The 16,839-nt window shown below is 39.6% G+C and overlaps 3 protein-coding genes across 4 annotated transcripts; 2 read left to right on the plus strand and 1 right to left on the minus strand.

Annotated features, from left to right (window-relative positions):
• Positions 1-371: 371 nt before the first annotated feature.
• LOC128258681 (nuclear protein localization protein 4 homolog) lies at positions 372-16,838 on the minus strand. Of its 2 annotated transcripts, none has more exons than XM_052990485.1 (8): positions 16,738-16,838; positions 15,152-15,385; positions 14,937-15,091; positions 14,117-14,645; positions 13,854-14,052; positions 13,629-13,789; positions 1,313-1,728; positions 372-818 (listed from the first exon to the last, which is right to left on the minus strand). In XM_052990485.1, exons 1-8 carry the CDS (start codon positions 16,750-16,752, stop codon positions 659-661), a joined length of 1,869 nt encoding a protein of 622 aa, XP_052846445.1. In that variant the 5' UTR covers positions 16,753-16,838; the 3' UTR covers positions 372-658. The 2 variants fall into 2 exon arrangements, with proteins under 2 accessions (XP_052846445.1, XP_052846437.1); XM_052990477.1 differs by lacking the exon at positions 16,738-16,838 and adding an exon at positions 15,456-15,733.
• On the plus strand, positions 4,078-8,458 carry LOC128259168 (putative uncharacterized protein DDB_G0291608). The gene has a single exon (XM_052991377.1). It carries the CDS (start codon positions 4,568-4,570, stop codon positions 4,970-4,972), a length of 405 nt encoding a protein of 134 aa, XP_052847337.1. The 5' UTR covers positions 4,078-4,567; the 3' UTR covers positions 4,973-8,458.
• LOC128258664 (uncharacterized) lies at positions 10,069-12,790 on the plus strand. The gene has a single exon (XM_052990436.1). It carries the CDS (start codon positions 10,208-10,210, stop codon positions 12,227-12,229), a length of 2,022 nt encoding a protein of 673 aa, XP_052846396.1. The 5' UTR covers positions 10,069-10,207; the 3' UTR covers positions 12,230-12,790.
• Position 16,839: the final 1 nt, after the last annotated feature.

The raw sequence follows: 16,839 nt of genomic DNA on the forward strand, positions 1-16,839 counted from the left end.
TAATAACAAGTTAGGCTAATAAACTATTCTTATGAATTCTAAGTAATGAATACTATATTATCATATAGTTAGCATAATATTAACCTAAGTCTTTGAATTTTAAACACATATTTTTTTCCTAAACAAATTAACTTTTTTTTATGTAAGCTTATTGGTTGCCAGCTGAATAAAACAGTCTATCCTTTAGCTGTGTGTCTTGTTTTGACCAAGTAACAGAACAAAAAAAGTGCTGAAAAATGTAAATTCGCAACTGTCTATAACAGGAAGTCGCTTCTTTTGGCCTACAAACCCCCCAACAAAATCAATTTTGAACAAAATAGAAAGGATAGAAAAGAAAAGGTATTATTTTTAAAAATAAAACCACATAATAATGTGCACAACAATTGAAATTTATTTAAAAATAAATTAAATTTTCCTTCCTTCTTTTTGTTTTATTTTATAAAATTCTTACACAAGGATTACATAGAGATAATGCGCGACATTCACACGAATGCGCCTCTAAGTGTGCATGTGTACGTGTGTGTGGGAGACACCCATGTCTTCCAGCCGCTGCTATAAGTAAGTATGATTGAATCTTTAGTTTGTTTTACACCGGAATTTCGAATGGTTCATCTAGGCTGCAAATCGTGGAATTTTCGTGTCGAGGGGGGATAGATCCTTATCTGGGTAACGAGCAGATCTCGCAGGAGTTGAGTTCGCCGCGGTTGATGAAGGTGCAGTGGCTGCACGTCCAAGTGTTGGCGTCCAGGTCCATCGCCTCCGATCCCGAGGCTCCGGCACTAGCCGATGCCCCTCCGCTGGGATAGCTGGTGGTGCCACTGCAACAAAAAGAGCGAATAAGAAATAAGTTTAAAGTTCTTTCTATTTAAATTAAGTTAAATAATTAGATAATTTCGACTAGTAATTTTTCTCGACTTTAAAAATTTTATATACGAATTAAAAACCTAATATCTTTAAAGTTGAATTAACACTTGAAACAGTTATTTTTATCGATATTTGATATTTGTATTGTAATTCTCTTGATTGATTGTAACTCTCTTCATAAATATATGTACTTTAAAGTTACGATTGGACTTAGACATGTTCTTGCCTTCCTAACAAACGCTGGTAGGAACTAAATTGTCAATTTCACTTCAATGTGTCGTGCATACTATTTAAGATAGACATATATTTCTAGTTTATATATTATACTAATATAAATTTTAATAAAAATATACAATAAATATCTATTAAAGCCAAAAATCTTTGCCTGAATTTATGGGACAATATTTATGTAAATGAAGAAGGGGTTAATGGGTATGTCAAAACTCACCCACTGCCGCCGGAACTGGCCTGGATCAGCGACTCGAGCAGCTTCCACACATCCTCGATCTTGAACTGGGCTGCCTGGTTGGGGTTCTTGGTGCGCACCGCCTCCAGCAGCGGACCCATGTGCTGGCGCAGCGGGAGCATGTCCATCTTGTACAGGTAGACCAGCAGGTGGAAGTCGGAGATGGCCTCGAGGAACTCCTCGTCGCCCCAGTTGGCCAGATAGCAGCTGAGTGCGTTGAAGTCCTGCAGGTGGCCGTCGATGTATCGGTTCTCGATGGGGAATGGCTGGCGCTTGTCGTACTCGGTGAAGGTGTACTGCGGCTGCAGAGGAGTCGAGGCGGGCACGTCCACCAGTAGATACTCCACGGGCAGTGGACGAGCCAGTCGCTGCACCTCGTTGCCGTACTGGTCCTTTTCCTGGGGTAGCAAAAAAGGAAGAGCGATGGAAACCAGGTTATTTATGGATGACTTTGCACTAAGATTAGCCAGACTAGACTTGGCCCAGTGACCTACATTAAAAGCAATAGAAAAACCGTTTGCTGACGTCTGATTTTTTCAGTACTTTTCCCCCCATTTAGCTCTCACTCTCTTTCTCTCTCTCTCTGTCTATAAAAGCTCCCTGCTGGCGAGCAACCTGTTAGCTCGGCAATGACCTTGCCCACATCTATCAAGGCCGGCGGCACTCGTGTTTGGTATTGGTCTTGGACCTAGCCAAAAGGCACTGCAAGGCGCTCAGGGTCACCGGATACGCTGCTCGAGACAGACGGCCAAGCCAGCATAGTTTTCACAGAGCCAAGAATCCCCGCATTGCCAATTGTTGAGTAAAAAGTCACAAAAAATATGAAATAATAAGTTAAATGTAAAATAAAACTGTATATTTTTTAATATTAAAAGCATGATAAAATATTATTAAAAGCATGACAAATTAAGGACCAACTGTTAATGATTCTACATTTATTTTAAGAAACTAAAGGCGAAGCGGTTAATAAAAAAGGTTAAAAAAAGCAAATAAATCTACCTACTTAATGTATTTTTTTCAAATAGACTGTTAGTTTAAGTTAATTAATGCCAATTTGTTAATTTACTTATAAATTCATAATAAAAAAATCTCTACATTTTATCGTAAATTGATAACTATCGAAATACTATTACTTTTTTAAATATACTGCCAAATAATGTACAGTTTTGACCATTATCATTAATTTTATTTGCTTATACGATGTAAGGAATTAAAAGCATACATTCAAGGCAATTTGTTAACTAAAAGGAATTTTTTTTTAAATGCATTTTATATTGATTGGGTGTAAAAATAAAAAAGAAACAGGAGAAACACTAAGTTGCATTGCTGACAAATTCATGTTATTAAAATGCATATAGGTAGAACAAATTTATGACAGAAGATACAAAATTAAATGAATTGAGCCAGAAAAATTATTTTGGCATTTAACTGCAAATCGTGAGCTATTGAAATATAAATTTCTTAAACTGCATGGACGACTGTCACACTGCATTCACGTTGTTTACAGGTCGACGCAGATAAAATTTCACAGAAACCACGTATGCTTTTTCCAGCAGCAGGTTCCAATCTCGTCAATAATATAGAAAAAAGGACAGGGTGTTGCGCCTTAGGCACAGGTCACACCACGCCCACGCTGCTGTCTTTTTTAATTGGAGTTTTCGCGACCAAGGCAATAAGGTTGGCGTGGAACGCGCGGAGGCTTTAGCGGCGAGTCAACAAGTCCAACTCGGTTGCGAGTTGGCGATGCATCTAATTTTAGTGAAATAGCACGCATCAGCTGCACATCTATAAGTTAATTAGCCATCAAAGGCAGGTGGCAAACGACCTGGTCGAGCAGAAACTGGAACTGGTCAAACAAAATTAATGAGCGCACATAATAAGCGATGGGCAGAACAGGATGCCAGCAGCATTATGGTGCTCTGCTGCTGCTTCTCAGCTCTTGTGTAACCATGTTGTTATTTAAAAGCACTTTCAAATTTGTTCCATTGCATATTACCGCTTCCTAGTAAAATCGAGTTGCCAACTTAAATTGAATTGCAGGGAAATTCATTAGTACACCAGGAAGTTTGGGCGGTTATTCCTGAGGTTGCTTACCCAGGTGGATTTAACCTTCGCCAATTATTGAAATACCAGCTGGACACTTGTTAAAGGTTCGAGCTTCATTCTATATCAGGATTTTGTCTGCACATAATCAATCCACCATCAAAGGCGTTTGCGTTTAAATGCTTAACCTAAAGTTGTCCAGATTAAAATGGACAAAAGCTTAAATTATTCTCCCTTGGGCCATGAAAAAAATTAAAACTACATTTTTAATAACCTGGCAAGCAAATATCAACAAGTAGACACAAAGTGCACATGACATTTATAGATATAGTATAAAACTGCGTTCTGGTTGCCCATAAAACAAACACAAAATATATATAAAAGGAAACTGAGGATTTAAAAAGATAATAGCAATTGCATACAAAGAATCATTATTTTTACTAAAAGATTAAAAGGTATAAGCTGACAACTATTTGTAATATAAGAAATACACTTTAAAGTACAAATTTATCTTGAAATCCTGAATTTTTAGGTATACAACATTTAGTCTCTAAAATTTATGGATGACTTTGCAATCTAAAAATAATGATTGTTTGTATTGGAACTGCTATAATTTTTAAATCGGGTAACGAAAGAGTAACAAAAAATAAATGTATCCAATTTATGTAAAATAATAAAAAATTAGTTACACATTACTTATAGACCAATGTGTATTTTCGGTTGGCTTTCAGTTGCCATATTTTAATTAAACTGTGTCTCAGTAAAACACCCAAAAAACAAGTAGCTTTTAAAACTGCATCAGAAAATTTTGGTGAATTTCTAATAGGCAAATATGTTTGCTTGCCCCGTGCAGCAGGAAAACGCAGTTCAGCGAGGGAAAATACAGCTTGACATTGACATTGGAAGCCTTGCAAAAAGAGAGAGCGCCCGAGTGTCCTGAGCTTTGCAAGCTCTCTCTATCGCTGGGCTATAAAAGGGCACATCCTGGCGATGGCGAGGCTGCATTTGCCAACGAATCGCAGGAGGGACAGGACTTAGTCGCGCTGAAAGTCAAACGGCACGTGTGTTAGCTTCGGTTTTTTGTTGTGTGTCCCGAATACATCCATCCGGTTTTCATATTGGCTAACATGCCTGGCCTGCAGGAGGAGCACTATCCGATGCGTAGAATCGTTAGCCATCAGCTAGTTAGCCATCATGTTCTGGACGGCGGTAGCCTCCTCCACGCTCTCGTCGAACAGCGCCGAGAGCTCGGCGGGATTGGCCAGTGCGGCGCCCAGCTACCAGCAGCAGCACACGAAGCCATCGCCGCTGAGAGCCTCAGCCAGCAGCTGGCAGCTTAGCAATGCAGCATTCAAATCGCGCCTGCAACAGCAACAGCTACTGCAGCAGCACCAGCAACAGATACAGCAACAACACGAGCAGCAGCAGCAACAGCAACAGCAATTCGACGTATTAGCCCAACAGGAAGTGCACACAAAGCAGACAAATAATGGGCAAAAGACTAAATTACAGACAGCGAACATCAAAAAGAAAATCAGTCCAAAGAGTGAAAGTAGAATATTCAAAGCTTTCACCTCCTGCAAGTGCACCCAAAAGTAGGGGAATATCATCGAGTGCAAGTGTACAAATGACAAATGACAAAACAATAATAATACGAAACGAAATATTTTTTGATGCATTTTCAAGGTAGAAAGTATGAAACAACAAAGAAAAACTAATGGTACATCAATAAAAAGTAAAAACAATTAAGTTCCTGTGACAAAATCACATTAAATACTTTTAATGTCTGCAAATTTTGAGGAATAATACACTTATTTTATGGTAAGCTTTGAGTGCTTTTAAGTAAAAATAAAACATTGTTTTTAAATGAACAATCAATTAATTTTAGTAAGACTGTTTTGTCTAACTATTTATTTTGTAAATTGTAATAAACTTTATTTTTAAGAAAACCACCCAAAGTTTTTATAAAGTTATTAACATATTTATTTTGTACCCACAATTTCTTGTTTTATTTCCTTACATACTTTCAATCAGTAGATTCATTATCATATCTGAACGGATGCAGACCTTCAGCCAAACTTATTTGTCTGCTATTCGCCACATTTCATTTGGCATCCATCAAAGTTGTACTTTAATTAGCACATGATTTGACATGCTGAAGGTTAATTTGCATGATTGAAGTTAGGCAGGAAAGCTTTTGGCCGCCGGTGCCAAGGACGATGCCCATCAATCAAAAAAGGTTGGTTTCCCACAAAAGTATTCTAATTATTTGTCAACTCACAAGTTAAGTGTGCAAAAACTGGGCAACTCCAACTACTAATCTACACGTTTATTAAATTTTCATAATGATTTCTGATGGAAAAGTCATTTTTTTATTCTCCTACCCTACAAAAATACATGGTTATTTAAGGTCGGTTTTTGTTAATGTTCTTTTATCTATTTTAAACGTCTTTCATCAAATCGATTTTTTTGCCGTTATGTTTTTTACATACATAAAGTACTTCTAGTAAAACTTTTCTTGTCAACATAATTGATTCATTGGAAATTGCATGGGTTCTTTAAATGTCTATTTTACTGACCATTTTGAAAACTTCTAAGAAAAGTAGCTTTTTTCTCAAACTTTTTTGTCTCTTTAAATTCTTTTTTATTTTATTAAAACTGCCATATAGATCATCTTTTCTAAACTAGCATATTTAGGTATTTTGCAAATTGAAATGCAATTTTGAACAGTAATTGCTAAAGTAGATGTAATTACAAAAGGCCATAGTGTGTCGTTCAAATAAATAAAAAGGTAAAAATGTGTTGAAACCAAAATCGAAGCCAAAAGAAACTTTGACAAGGCCAGGCTGTTCCTGTTATTCAAATAAAGTCTATTAACCGCAGAGCTCTCTCACCACAAATTCTAGAAATACTTCGACTCTTTTGCTTGCGAATATGAATTTGCTCACTTGACCATATGGCTGGGAAATTCTCAGCACGTTTGCACTGCCATTAAAATGGGGGAACCAATTATTGTGCTGGACGAAGTCCGCTTATGGCAATTAGCAAAGGGGCAGTTGCGGTGTGCAACTGTGCGGCCAGAAGTAGAGACCTCCAGTCGTTCTGCCCATCGAAGGTGACACACAAACGCGCAATAAATGTTTATTGCCCGGCATAAAAACGGAAAGCCAGGACAATGTCCTAGGGACACTGACAATGAGCCAAAGGAGCAGAAGGAAGTGGGCCACAAAGCGAGCCAAACAAGGCCACAAATTGCTTATCGATTTGCAGATTTGCCTTCGACACTTTTTATGATTTCCATCCAAATGCTTGGCCTCTATTCGCTGACGCAGTTCTGAAAATTGATTGAACAGACAATGCCGGAATGCACGCGGCCCTTGAAACTTTGGGAAAATTCCGTTAAAAAATAATTTTGAAGTGCATATAATTTTTATAAGCATTCCCGGTATTTTTGTTATTTATTAAACATTTCGTGAAACTCTTTAAATAATGATTTCACCATCATTTGCATTTTTAATGAAAACGAATTCATTAGTCCAGGCGATTGCATAAAACATAAGCCAGTTGCTTTTTCTGTTCCTGTCATGGCAAGGAAAACTTTTAATTTCATTTGGGAATTGCATGTGTTAAGCGAAAGGCTTCGACATGTATGTTATAAATAAAGAGGCACGCACGAATATTTATTTTATTTCCGACAAAATGGTGATTTCGAGACGATCCCCAGGGCAAACACCGACACACATTCAAATGTGCAACAGGCCGTTTAAAAATGTATGGGTACACAAAATGGCAATTTAAATAAATAAATCTGGGGAAAGATGCTAATGTCTCGTGATGATGCGCTTATCAAATTACAAAAAACGACTAAAAACATGAAGGGATTGGCCAATTTACTCTGCAATAAATCTATTGAATATACTAGTCAACAGCAAAATAATAAAAAGTATTTTAGTCGCTTTGTCAAATTCTAAAGTAATTCTAAAAATCAATTTTTTAATTACAAAGTGCAAGAAAAGTTTCTATATAAAAAGCCCACGTTTAGTTTATAAATAGCTCTCAAATATCATTTACACTTAAACGTCAAAAACCATCCCCCTGATAATAATGTGATAATAATTATCACTTTGCTCACAATTCCCACATTTGACACTCAATGGCAAATAAGTAGTTGCAAAAGTTATCCAATTACCGCAAGCTAACAAAAACTAAAAAATAACAAAGGGAAAATTACTGCGTTTGCTGAATTTACCTCAGCAAATAGAATTAAGCGATAACATTTGTAAGACTAATTAGGGCGTTGTATGTGTCGACGGTTGATGGCTGTAAATGTGGTTAAACGAGAGTTAAGCCTGTATAATACTGACAGACGTCGGACGGTTAATTTATTGGTGTGAACAAATAAACAACAGAAATCTGTCATTGTCTGCTTTTCTCTTTTAAAAGACACACAACTGGCTCATCAACAATTCTCATGAATTTCAACGAATAGTCAACTGAATTTCCAGGACTTGTAAACAATTACCGAAACGAATTCGCGCACATTCTGTACATTTTTTATTCTTAACACAACTTCCCTGGTATACAAGAAACAATTGCCATAAATATGAATTTATGCCAGGGCGACAATGACAGCCTGCAAAGGAATTTTTATTTTCAATTTACACATTTGCTTCGATGGCGAAAAGTGTGAAAAATAAAGACGGCCGTAGAAAGTAGGCAATGTTTTAGCATGCCATATGCAAAAAAGGGGAACTCCCTTCTATAATTGCTGGCGGGGCACAGCTGAATTTGCAGACAGCTTAGGGCATTTGCATAATTGCAGACGAAAAGGGGAAGCAAATGTAAGGGAAGTAAATGACAAACATACACAAAAAAGTGAATAATAAACAGAAAACAAAATAAGCGTAAGGAATGCCTGAAACGTGTTTCTCGCTGCCCAATGGCATGGAAGACAATAGAATCCAAGGTGGAAAATAACCGAAACCTTTGAAGCCTTCAGGTGTATTGCAACACCATGACAAGCAGAAGAAAAAAAAGTATAGAAGGTCACTTGAGAGCTCATTTTTTAGCTGGATTTGTATTTGTTTTGTGGGCCTAACAAATTACTCAGAAAAAAAGGAGTTTAATTTGACTAGTGATTTTTGTCTGTTAAAATGATGTAGATACATACGTATTTTAAATTATTTTTTTTTAATTTAAACTAGAGTTCACTTTAATATTTGTTATGGGGTGAATTTTATAACTATTCCAGCTTGAAAATGTATATTTTAATAAATGTTATGGGGCTAAATTTATAGCTATTTTAAGAGAAATGGCCTGTGCAAGTTATTTCTCAAATCTTTATGTACAAAATTCGCCAAAAGACTTAAAAATAGACAGAGATAAATTTGCCAGCCTGATCCAATCAGGCTACCAATTTGTACAAAAACCCGCTAAAAAGGGCTCGCAATTACTTCGATTGATTATTAATTAATTTGCTTAACCCAGTTCAAGGCTAGTTGCGAGTGAAATGTAAGCCAAAGTAAGCAACATAAATAGAACACGCATGATGCTGGCCCACAAAGTTTTTGGCTTCGTGTCGACATTAGGTCCGAGTGCGAAAGCAATGCCATTTGCTTTGTCCAGACTTTTGTCCGTTGCCATGGCTGCTTTTACTTGACCCCCGGAATCGGAACCACTTGCTACACATTAAATTGGGGTTTCAACTCTAGGGTGTCCCTCGCCAACCAAAGTTTGATAACACAGCTTAGAACAAAGTCGTAATAAGTGCCACACGGCAAAAACTTTTCCAAGGGGTCGCAGGTCGCCCAAAGAATTAGGCCCGAGAACAGTTTTCTTAAATGTGGGAGTGAAAGGTTAAATCACAATCAACACAAAGTATAAACAATTTTAAAATTTACAAAGTTGATATGGATTAAAAATCACAAAACAACCAAAGGGATCCCAAGAAAATTACTTAGTAATGGGACATCCAAGTCAAATCAAGAAATTTAAAGCTTTAAATATAAGGTTGGTAAGCTATTTGTTTTGGAAATGAATTTGGTTAAGCCAAGAACTTTTCAATTTCGTTTAGTTTGGTTATTTATTTATTGCTTATAAGAGGCTCAAGCTGAGTGCAAACAAAGTTGATGGCATCTGTTGATGGTTTGTGGGAAACCGCAAATTAAACTGGAATTGTTTATGGCGGACAGAACTTGGATACTTTAAAATTAAAGTAAGAACTTGTTGAGTATATCAAACTTTAGGTTAAAATTAAATAATTGCATTTGAAAACCAACACATTTTTAAATTGCTTTTGATATGGTTTTAATTTAAATAGTTTTTAAGTTGTCGCAAAACTTCGATAATTTTAAAATTAAATTAAGAACTCATTGAATATATCAGAATGAAATAAATGCATTTGAAAACCAAAACATTTTATTTTTAATTTAATTTTAGTTTTAATGGTTGCGCTTTGGTCTTAAAGTTTTCGAAAAAAAATTACTCATACAACACGTAATGTCAGTTAGAATACATTTTTATAGTAAAAGGCAACAGTACGTATGAGTGATACTCATTAAATCCAATGAACAGAACTTAGAACTCCTTTTATCCCAACAAAAATTCTTTTAAAGTGCCTTTTACTAAGCAAAGAGCATCCTATAACGTTTTTATACAATTTTGGAACAACCTAATAATCACAGTACTCCAGGCAAACAGTTTTCACGAATGTCATTTGAACCCGAGGCCCAAAATTATCAGTACTTCATAGGAGTAGGAACACTCAGGATACAGTTGACTCTAAAATACAAAATAACTTAGGTAGATTTTTATATTTTTTAGTGCTGAGCAAATATGGAGACGTCCATCCAGGTGCCCAAGGAGCTGGAGTCGCTGCTGAGCTGCGGCCTGTGCAATCGTGTCTATGATCTGGCCACTAATGTGCTGCCCAGGGAGCTGATCTGCCGACACAGCTACTGCGAAGAGTGCCTGGCCAGAAGCACCCTCTGCGACCCGACGCAGTGCATCTGTCCACTGTGCGGAATTCGCACAGAGTTGTATGGCCAGAAGCTGCCGGAATCGGTAGCCATCATGTACCTACTCCGTGAGCTGCCCGCTTTGGTTTTGGGTCGTGCCATGTTGGATTTCTCGGAGGGCAATAGCCGGTCCATCGAAGTGGCTGGCGAGCAACCGGAGTCGCAGTCAGAGAACTGGCTGGACGAGATCTGTGTGGACAGCTTCTTGGCCACCAGTGCCGAGCACTGTTTCATCCATGCCATGCCCAACTCCACTTGGTGTCACGATTGCCAGCGTTTGCTGTGCCGCGCCTGCTCAGATGCCCCCACTCATCGTGAGCATCGACTGACCCACCAGTTGGACTACCATGAGCTTCTGCGCCAACTGCTCGACTCGGAGCTGGCCAAGATCAAGGGAACTGCTTTGCAGGCCACCGAATTGGCCAACCGCGAGATGGACCTGCTGCGCCAAATGTGCGAGGCCTGCTTTCACGTTCAATTGCATGTGAAGCGCATGATGCTGGAGCACGAGCCCAGCATTATTTCGGCCACAATGACCGGTTGGCAGCGACGCGCCGAACAGGAGCTAAATAGATCCGTCGGAAATCTCACTGGAGCCAATTTGCTACAGGTACTCGCTCAGTTGGCCCAACAACGCCGCAAATTCGAGGTGCAGCTGGTGGAGGTGCACTTCCAATGCAGAATGCGTGCCGCAGTCCAGGAGAACGGCATGCAGATCCTGGATTTCGAGCATCTAAACGACAGGATCCTGCGACTGCGAAATCAGCCACGTCCCGGCCCCATTCCCGCCAATGTGGAGCCACCTCAGGCTTTGATCCTCACCAACTACTGTGTGTTTGCCTATTGGAACGCGGTGCAACGCCAGATGATTCCTCCGCGCGTGAGGACTCCGCCATCGGAGCCTGAATTGTTGCCGCAATCCGGCAGAGCCGTGGTGCCACCGCACTTCAATCACAGCCTGCAGGAGGCAGAGCTTAGCCAGCAAATGCAGCAGGTGGAACAGGATCAGGATCGCCTAATTAATTTGGCCGCCGAGGAGGATTCACCAGGCTCCTCCTACTCGCAGAGCAGCAGCAATAGCGACAGTCAGAGCAGCTTGTCCGCGGGACCGCAAGTATACACGTATGTTTTAGTTCCGGGTCAGCATGGAATGGTGCCACAATTTCAGGATCAAATGTGGCAAGGGCCATATGAGGTGCAGGAACAACCACCACCACTGTTACAACATCAGTTTCAAGCGGACAACGCCTGGTTGAACGGGCAGCAGAACCAGAACCACAATCATGTCCAATCCCCGCCGGTGGGCATTGTGGGCCAGCCCTCCGCCCACTTTTACCCCATCTACTTTCTGGACATGGAGATAGCAGGCGAACTGGCCGGACGCGTACTGATCGAGGTGCGATCGGATGTCGCTCCGCGGATGGCGGAAAACTTTAGGGCGCTGGTGCGGCACGAACGGGGCTATGGCTACCAGGGATGCGCCGTTTTCCAGGCCTGGGGACGCGAGAGCATCATCACCGGGGACTTCGAGACGCACAATGGACGCGGCGGTCACTCGGCCTTTGAGAATAGATACTTCATGCCGGATGAGACAGGATTACCGGCACGGCGCGGCACAGTGGGCATGCGAAGGGGACAGAGGCGACAGGACAGAAGTGGATTGGTGGGCAGCCAGTTCCGTTTGGTGCTCAACGAGATGCGTTCCTTCACAGCCATCTTTGGTTACATTGTGCAGGGCATCGAGTTGGTGGACAGGATCGCAGCCAGTGGCAATGCTTTGGGTCGACCTTCCCTGAGGAGCATCATCCGGAATTGTGGCGAATACCAATTAAACAATTAAAAAAAAAAAGGGAGACTGACTGATCCACTAGCCAAATCAAATTCCCTTCGAAAGCCCACAAACACTAGCCACCCGCACACTTAAAATGAACAAGTCTCTCTCTAAGATCATGTCTCTCTCTAATTCATGGCTTATAAATCCACTAATCTTGCTACGAATTTTTGTAAAAACGAACACCCCTCGGAATTATTTATACAAAGCATACAATGAGAGCCAGTAACGGAAGCCAATTGTTTTTGTAACACACAGACTAATGAAATTTTTATAAACAATTTACAAATCGAACAAACGTTTTGGAGGCTATTTAAAAAAAAAATATAAAAAAGAAAGAAACTACTTTATCAGTGACATTTAAATAATTAGTATCACGGACAAGGTTGAAATCGTATTAAAACCTTGATAAGCTTTTGATATATTTCTTAAGGATTCAAAGACACACTTAATTGGTGTTTAAGCGCTACGACGTTACCTGGACATAGTAAATTAGCTACAATAAAATAAAACGAAAACTAAACATAGTCTCATCAAAATTCAAACCAAGAAATAGGTGAAATCAGAATAAGCTAATAAACAGATGTATATTCAGTTCAATTATTAAAACCAAAAGTATTTAAGCGCGAAATAGTTTTTCGATGTCTACATATGCATTTTGTGTGACCATAATTAAAGCCCTGTTTGTGATTGTGTAGAAAAGGAATACCAAGAAAAGCCAAATAAAGGGAATCAAGTCGGGTTAGTACAATATAAGTAGCAACATACAAATAGTTAATAAGTCGAAATCCGAAATTTTAATTAAATTATATTCGATAAATTACTTGAAATTTTAAATTAAATTAAGTTATTGTATTTTTAAGTTTTAGAAAAATCAAACGAAATCGTAAAGTTAATCGAAATATTTAATAACCAGTATGAGAAAAGGCGTTAGATAGAACAAACATTGAAATGATGAAAATTAAGTTAAAGAATGAAGGGCTATATTTTACTTTAACATTTAAACATCCAATAACTTCAATCGCATTATATGAGTATCGGTGTGTATGAGTGTCCTAGGTATACGATAAAATAAAAATGAAATTCTGGAGGAGCACAGAGCAATGATGAGAAGTACAAACCACAGAGAAGAAAGGAACCTTGAATAAATTAAATTACACAAACTAATGTAATCGTTTTGATGTTACATGTATAAAGTTAAATTCACATTGGTACTAACGCCCAGATTTTCATTGCATGTAACCAACCGAGAAAAACCCATTTTAATTGATGTCTAAATATGCAAGTTGTCTGTGTAAATGTGAACGTAATTCAATAAAGGTTGCTCAAAACAATTGTTTTTTGTTTTAAGGGGAGGGGACATCATTGTCAAAACTTGTTAATTTTATGGGAACGGGAAGAGTCCTACCTTATAGAAGACATCTGGGACATACTGCTTGTCCGTGGACTCGCGCACGTAGCCCAGCTCGGGCGCGTCCTTAGTTGGTATCAGACAGTCATCACGCACCAGAGCCATGCACTGAGCGGACACCGCATAGCCCTCCATGTGCACCTGTTTGGTTTTATCTCCTGAAATGTGAAATCAGCATAACATTAAATAAATAGAGGAGAATCAACCTGAGGAGCTGCTTACCCGTCACACAAATGGTCACAAACTTTGAGCCAAAGACGCCATTGGAGGCATATTTACAAGGATTTGGATGGCGATTCTGCAGCTCGCCGGCTGTGATGCACTCCTGGGCCGTAATGAAGTGCGACTCGATGCCACGGATCTGTTTGACAGTGCCGACGCTCGCATCCTCCGTGATGAGATCAGTAAAAATCCAACCAATCTGTAATGTTTACATAAATTGTTATAGATGGTAAATGAAACTAGAACAAAGAGTAATAGCTAACCTTCTTCAGTCCCAGCGCATTGGCCACGGCTTCCACATCATCGGCTCCCTCATCCGGCTGGATGTTGATCGAGTCCCTGGTCGACTCCTGTGGCGGCTCGTAGATGGCCGCCACCTTGGCCCGAATGCCCAGTGGGACATCGGTGTGCTGCTCGTATGTGCCGTACAGATAGCCCATGCGCTGGTGGCCCGTCGTGCGCCAGTAGTTGAGGAATCGCTCCACGATCTTGGTGTTCTCGAACATCACATTGTCCACATGGCGATATGTCTGACGGTTTAGCGTTATGGCCGACGGCTGGCACTTGGAGCAGATGCCCTTGGGCCATGGCGGATGCTCCCGGCATCCGGGCTTGATGCGGCAATTGATGTCGTCGAATACGAAGTACTTGCCCTGATCCATGCCAGAAGTCTGCTTGCGTATGTACGAGTGGAAGGACAAGTGCTTGATGTTCTGCTCCTTCAGGTAGGACTCATCGTATGGCTCCAGTGCGGAGCAGTGGACGCAACGGCCATTGGCATTGTGATGGCACCTGGAAGTCAATATTGTTTGATTAGTTATCTGATTGGGCAACTGATATGGTAAAGAGGTTTGTAAGAACAAAGTCGGGGGACGTTATAAAAAGGTGGTCGAATATCACAGGTAAAACATAGTATGTCTTCTATTATCTATCTGAATTATTTAGAAATCTAATTAAATATCCGTGTAATCATTTTTAAACCGTATTAAAACATACAGAAAACTGATGATTCAAGGAAAATTAAAATTGTTTCCTTTTAAGACATAGTTTTTTAAAGCACTAAAAGAAGCCCCAAAAGCTTACAGTTTGCTATCGCGTTCGCGCTTGATGGTACCATCTGCCTTGCTCAGAGCCTGGTCCACGTCATCCTCGATCACATTGATGGATGGACGTGCGCTGTTTGGGTTGCTGGTGCTGGTCTTGAACGCCTGGCTTTCCAAGACAGTGGTGCTAGTGCGCTGAAAATGGGAGATATACTGATTAATCCCTGATCGATTCTTGACGAAAGCCCTTCTTACGCGCGAAGATGTGCCAGCCATCTGTTTTAAGTAGACCATGTCGCCATGCTTCAAGGAAGTGCCCACCAGCTGGGAGCCACTGGCCTGCAGCTCTGTGAGGAAATTGCGCTCCTTGAAGAGCCCGAATCCATCCACCTTAAGGGCATTCTGAACGCTGTCGTACAGATGCTTCAGATTCGACTTGGGCGAGATCTCGATGCGTTTGATGCCCTCCGCGGACTGAACGCGAATTAGCTGCAATTAAATAATACAAATTAATATTAGTTAGCATTTGGATACTGAATAATTGAATTTCTGGTCCAACCGATTGTTTGCATAACACAAACAGGCGATGGCGCACAAAGGCGAATGCGAAATTGCGCTTCTTGTAGATGAATTGCTCGAGCAGCAAAGGTGCACAGGCCATTTTCTGGATTCTCTTGGATAGGTCACTGGGTGGGTGGTTCAGTGGGCGCGTGGTAAAGTGGGTGGTGGGTGACTTGGTGGGTGGGGGGTTGTCAAGTGTAGCTATGAAGCTACCAAAGCCTGAAAGGCTTTTCTCTTTAGTGTTTCGGACTGTACGTCATGAAGGCGCGAACTTGACTGTGAAAATTTGTTGGCATCGCAATAAAAACAAATGCAATTCATTGCCAAATTGAGTGCATAGTTAAAAGAGATGCATTCGAACACCGATAAAATTAAATATACATATACCTTTTCACGAGAAACATTATAAGGTGCACTGCAGATTGGTTTAAATCTTTGGAAGTAAACTATTTATGTAATTTAACAAGTTATTGTGGCGTACAAAAAATTTAATTTAATAATCGTTAATTTTAATTATTTTTTTATAACAAAAAATAATTATACACTTAGTTTTAATAACTAATCTAAAAATAATGATTTTCATTGAAGATAATAGTAAACAATCTTGAAGTCAATCGTTACTAAGTAATCTTTTTTATAAAACTTATAAGGATTTAAGTTCCATTGCAATACTTTTTCCAATGATTAATATTTTTAAGTATTATTGTTTGAATAAACAATGGCTGGAAAACAGAAAACTATAGTGATATTTATTTTGAGTGCACACTTTTGAATTAAAAATTTTTGATTAACTGTGCAACACTCAAATACATTTCCCTGGACGAAATAAAGTTTGCAATAACTTTTAATTATTTATTTGGATTTCAGGTCGGGTCTGAAACTCCGCACAACCCCTCAGTCTACATTTTTCGCCTAGACTGCACTCATTTGGCTGAAAATCTACAAGTCATGGTACCATTTAATTTCACCGCCTGCACTTTTTGCCGCATTACGGAACTTGTGACGGGTTTACACTTCCGGGGAGTTCCTCTAAATAGATGTTACACACATTTTCAACTGCACTTTCCAATGGGAAAACGTTCTTTAATTATATTTTGCAATATATCAGCAACAACAACAAACACCATCGAATTGGGAGAGTGACTTTGCTTGCCGGCTTTTTTAAGGGCTACGTGTAAGCGAACACTTGACAATTGCCCTTCAGTCACTGCACATACGCCTGATATATGCGATAAGCACTTGAAACGCGCTTTTCAATTTGTTATCAACAATTTACTTACAATTTTGTCGGACATTGCGGCTATTGTAATTTTGTCGCTGTCTCTCTCGCACAGCTGAGGGGATAGCGAGGTGTGACCGTTTCTGATTAACGGAAAATGACT

Source organism: Drosophila gunungcola, chromosome 3R (assembly GCF_025200985.1).
Source record: "Drosophila gunungcola strain Sukarami chromosome 3R, Dgunungcola_SK_2, whole genome shotgun sequence".
NCBI classification, from domain to species: domain Eukaryota; kingdom Metazoa; phylum Arthropoda; class Insecta; order Diptera; family Drosophilidae; genus Drosophila; species Drosophila gunungcola.

Bases quoted from the DNA above. Each gene is read 5' to 3' on its own strand.
- LOC128259168 (XM_052991377.1), top strand. From the start codon at position 4,568: ATGTTCTGGACGGCGGTAGCCTCCTCCACGCTCTCGTCGAACAGCGCC.
- LOC128258664 (XM_052990436.1), top strand. From the start codon at position 10,208: ATGGAGACGTCCATCCAGGTGCCCAAGGAGCTGGAGTCGCTGCTGAGC.
- LOC128258681 (XM_052990477.1), bottom strand. From the start codon at position 15,557: ATGGCCTGTGCACCTTTGCTGCTCGAGCAATTCATCTACAAGAAGCGC. The intron at 15,092-15,151 runs GTAAGAAGGGCT...TCCCATTTTCAG, and splicing joins TGGCTGGCACATCTTCGCGC to CGCACTAGCACCACTGTCTT. The intron at 13,790-13,853 runs GTAAGCAGCTCC...TTCACATTTCAG, and splicing joins TGTGACCATTTGTGTGACGG to GAGATAAAACCAAACAGGTG.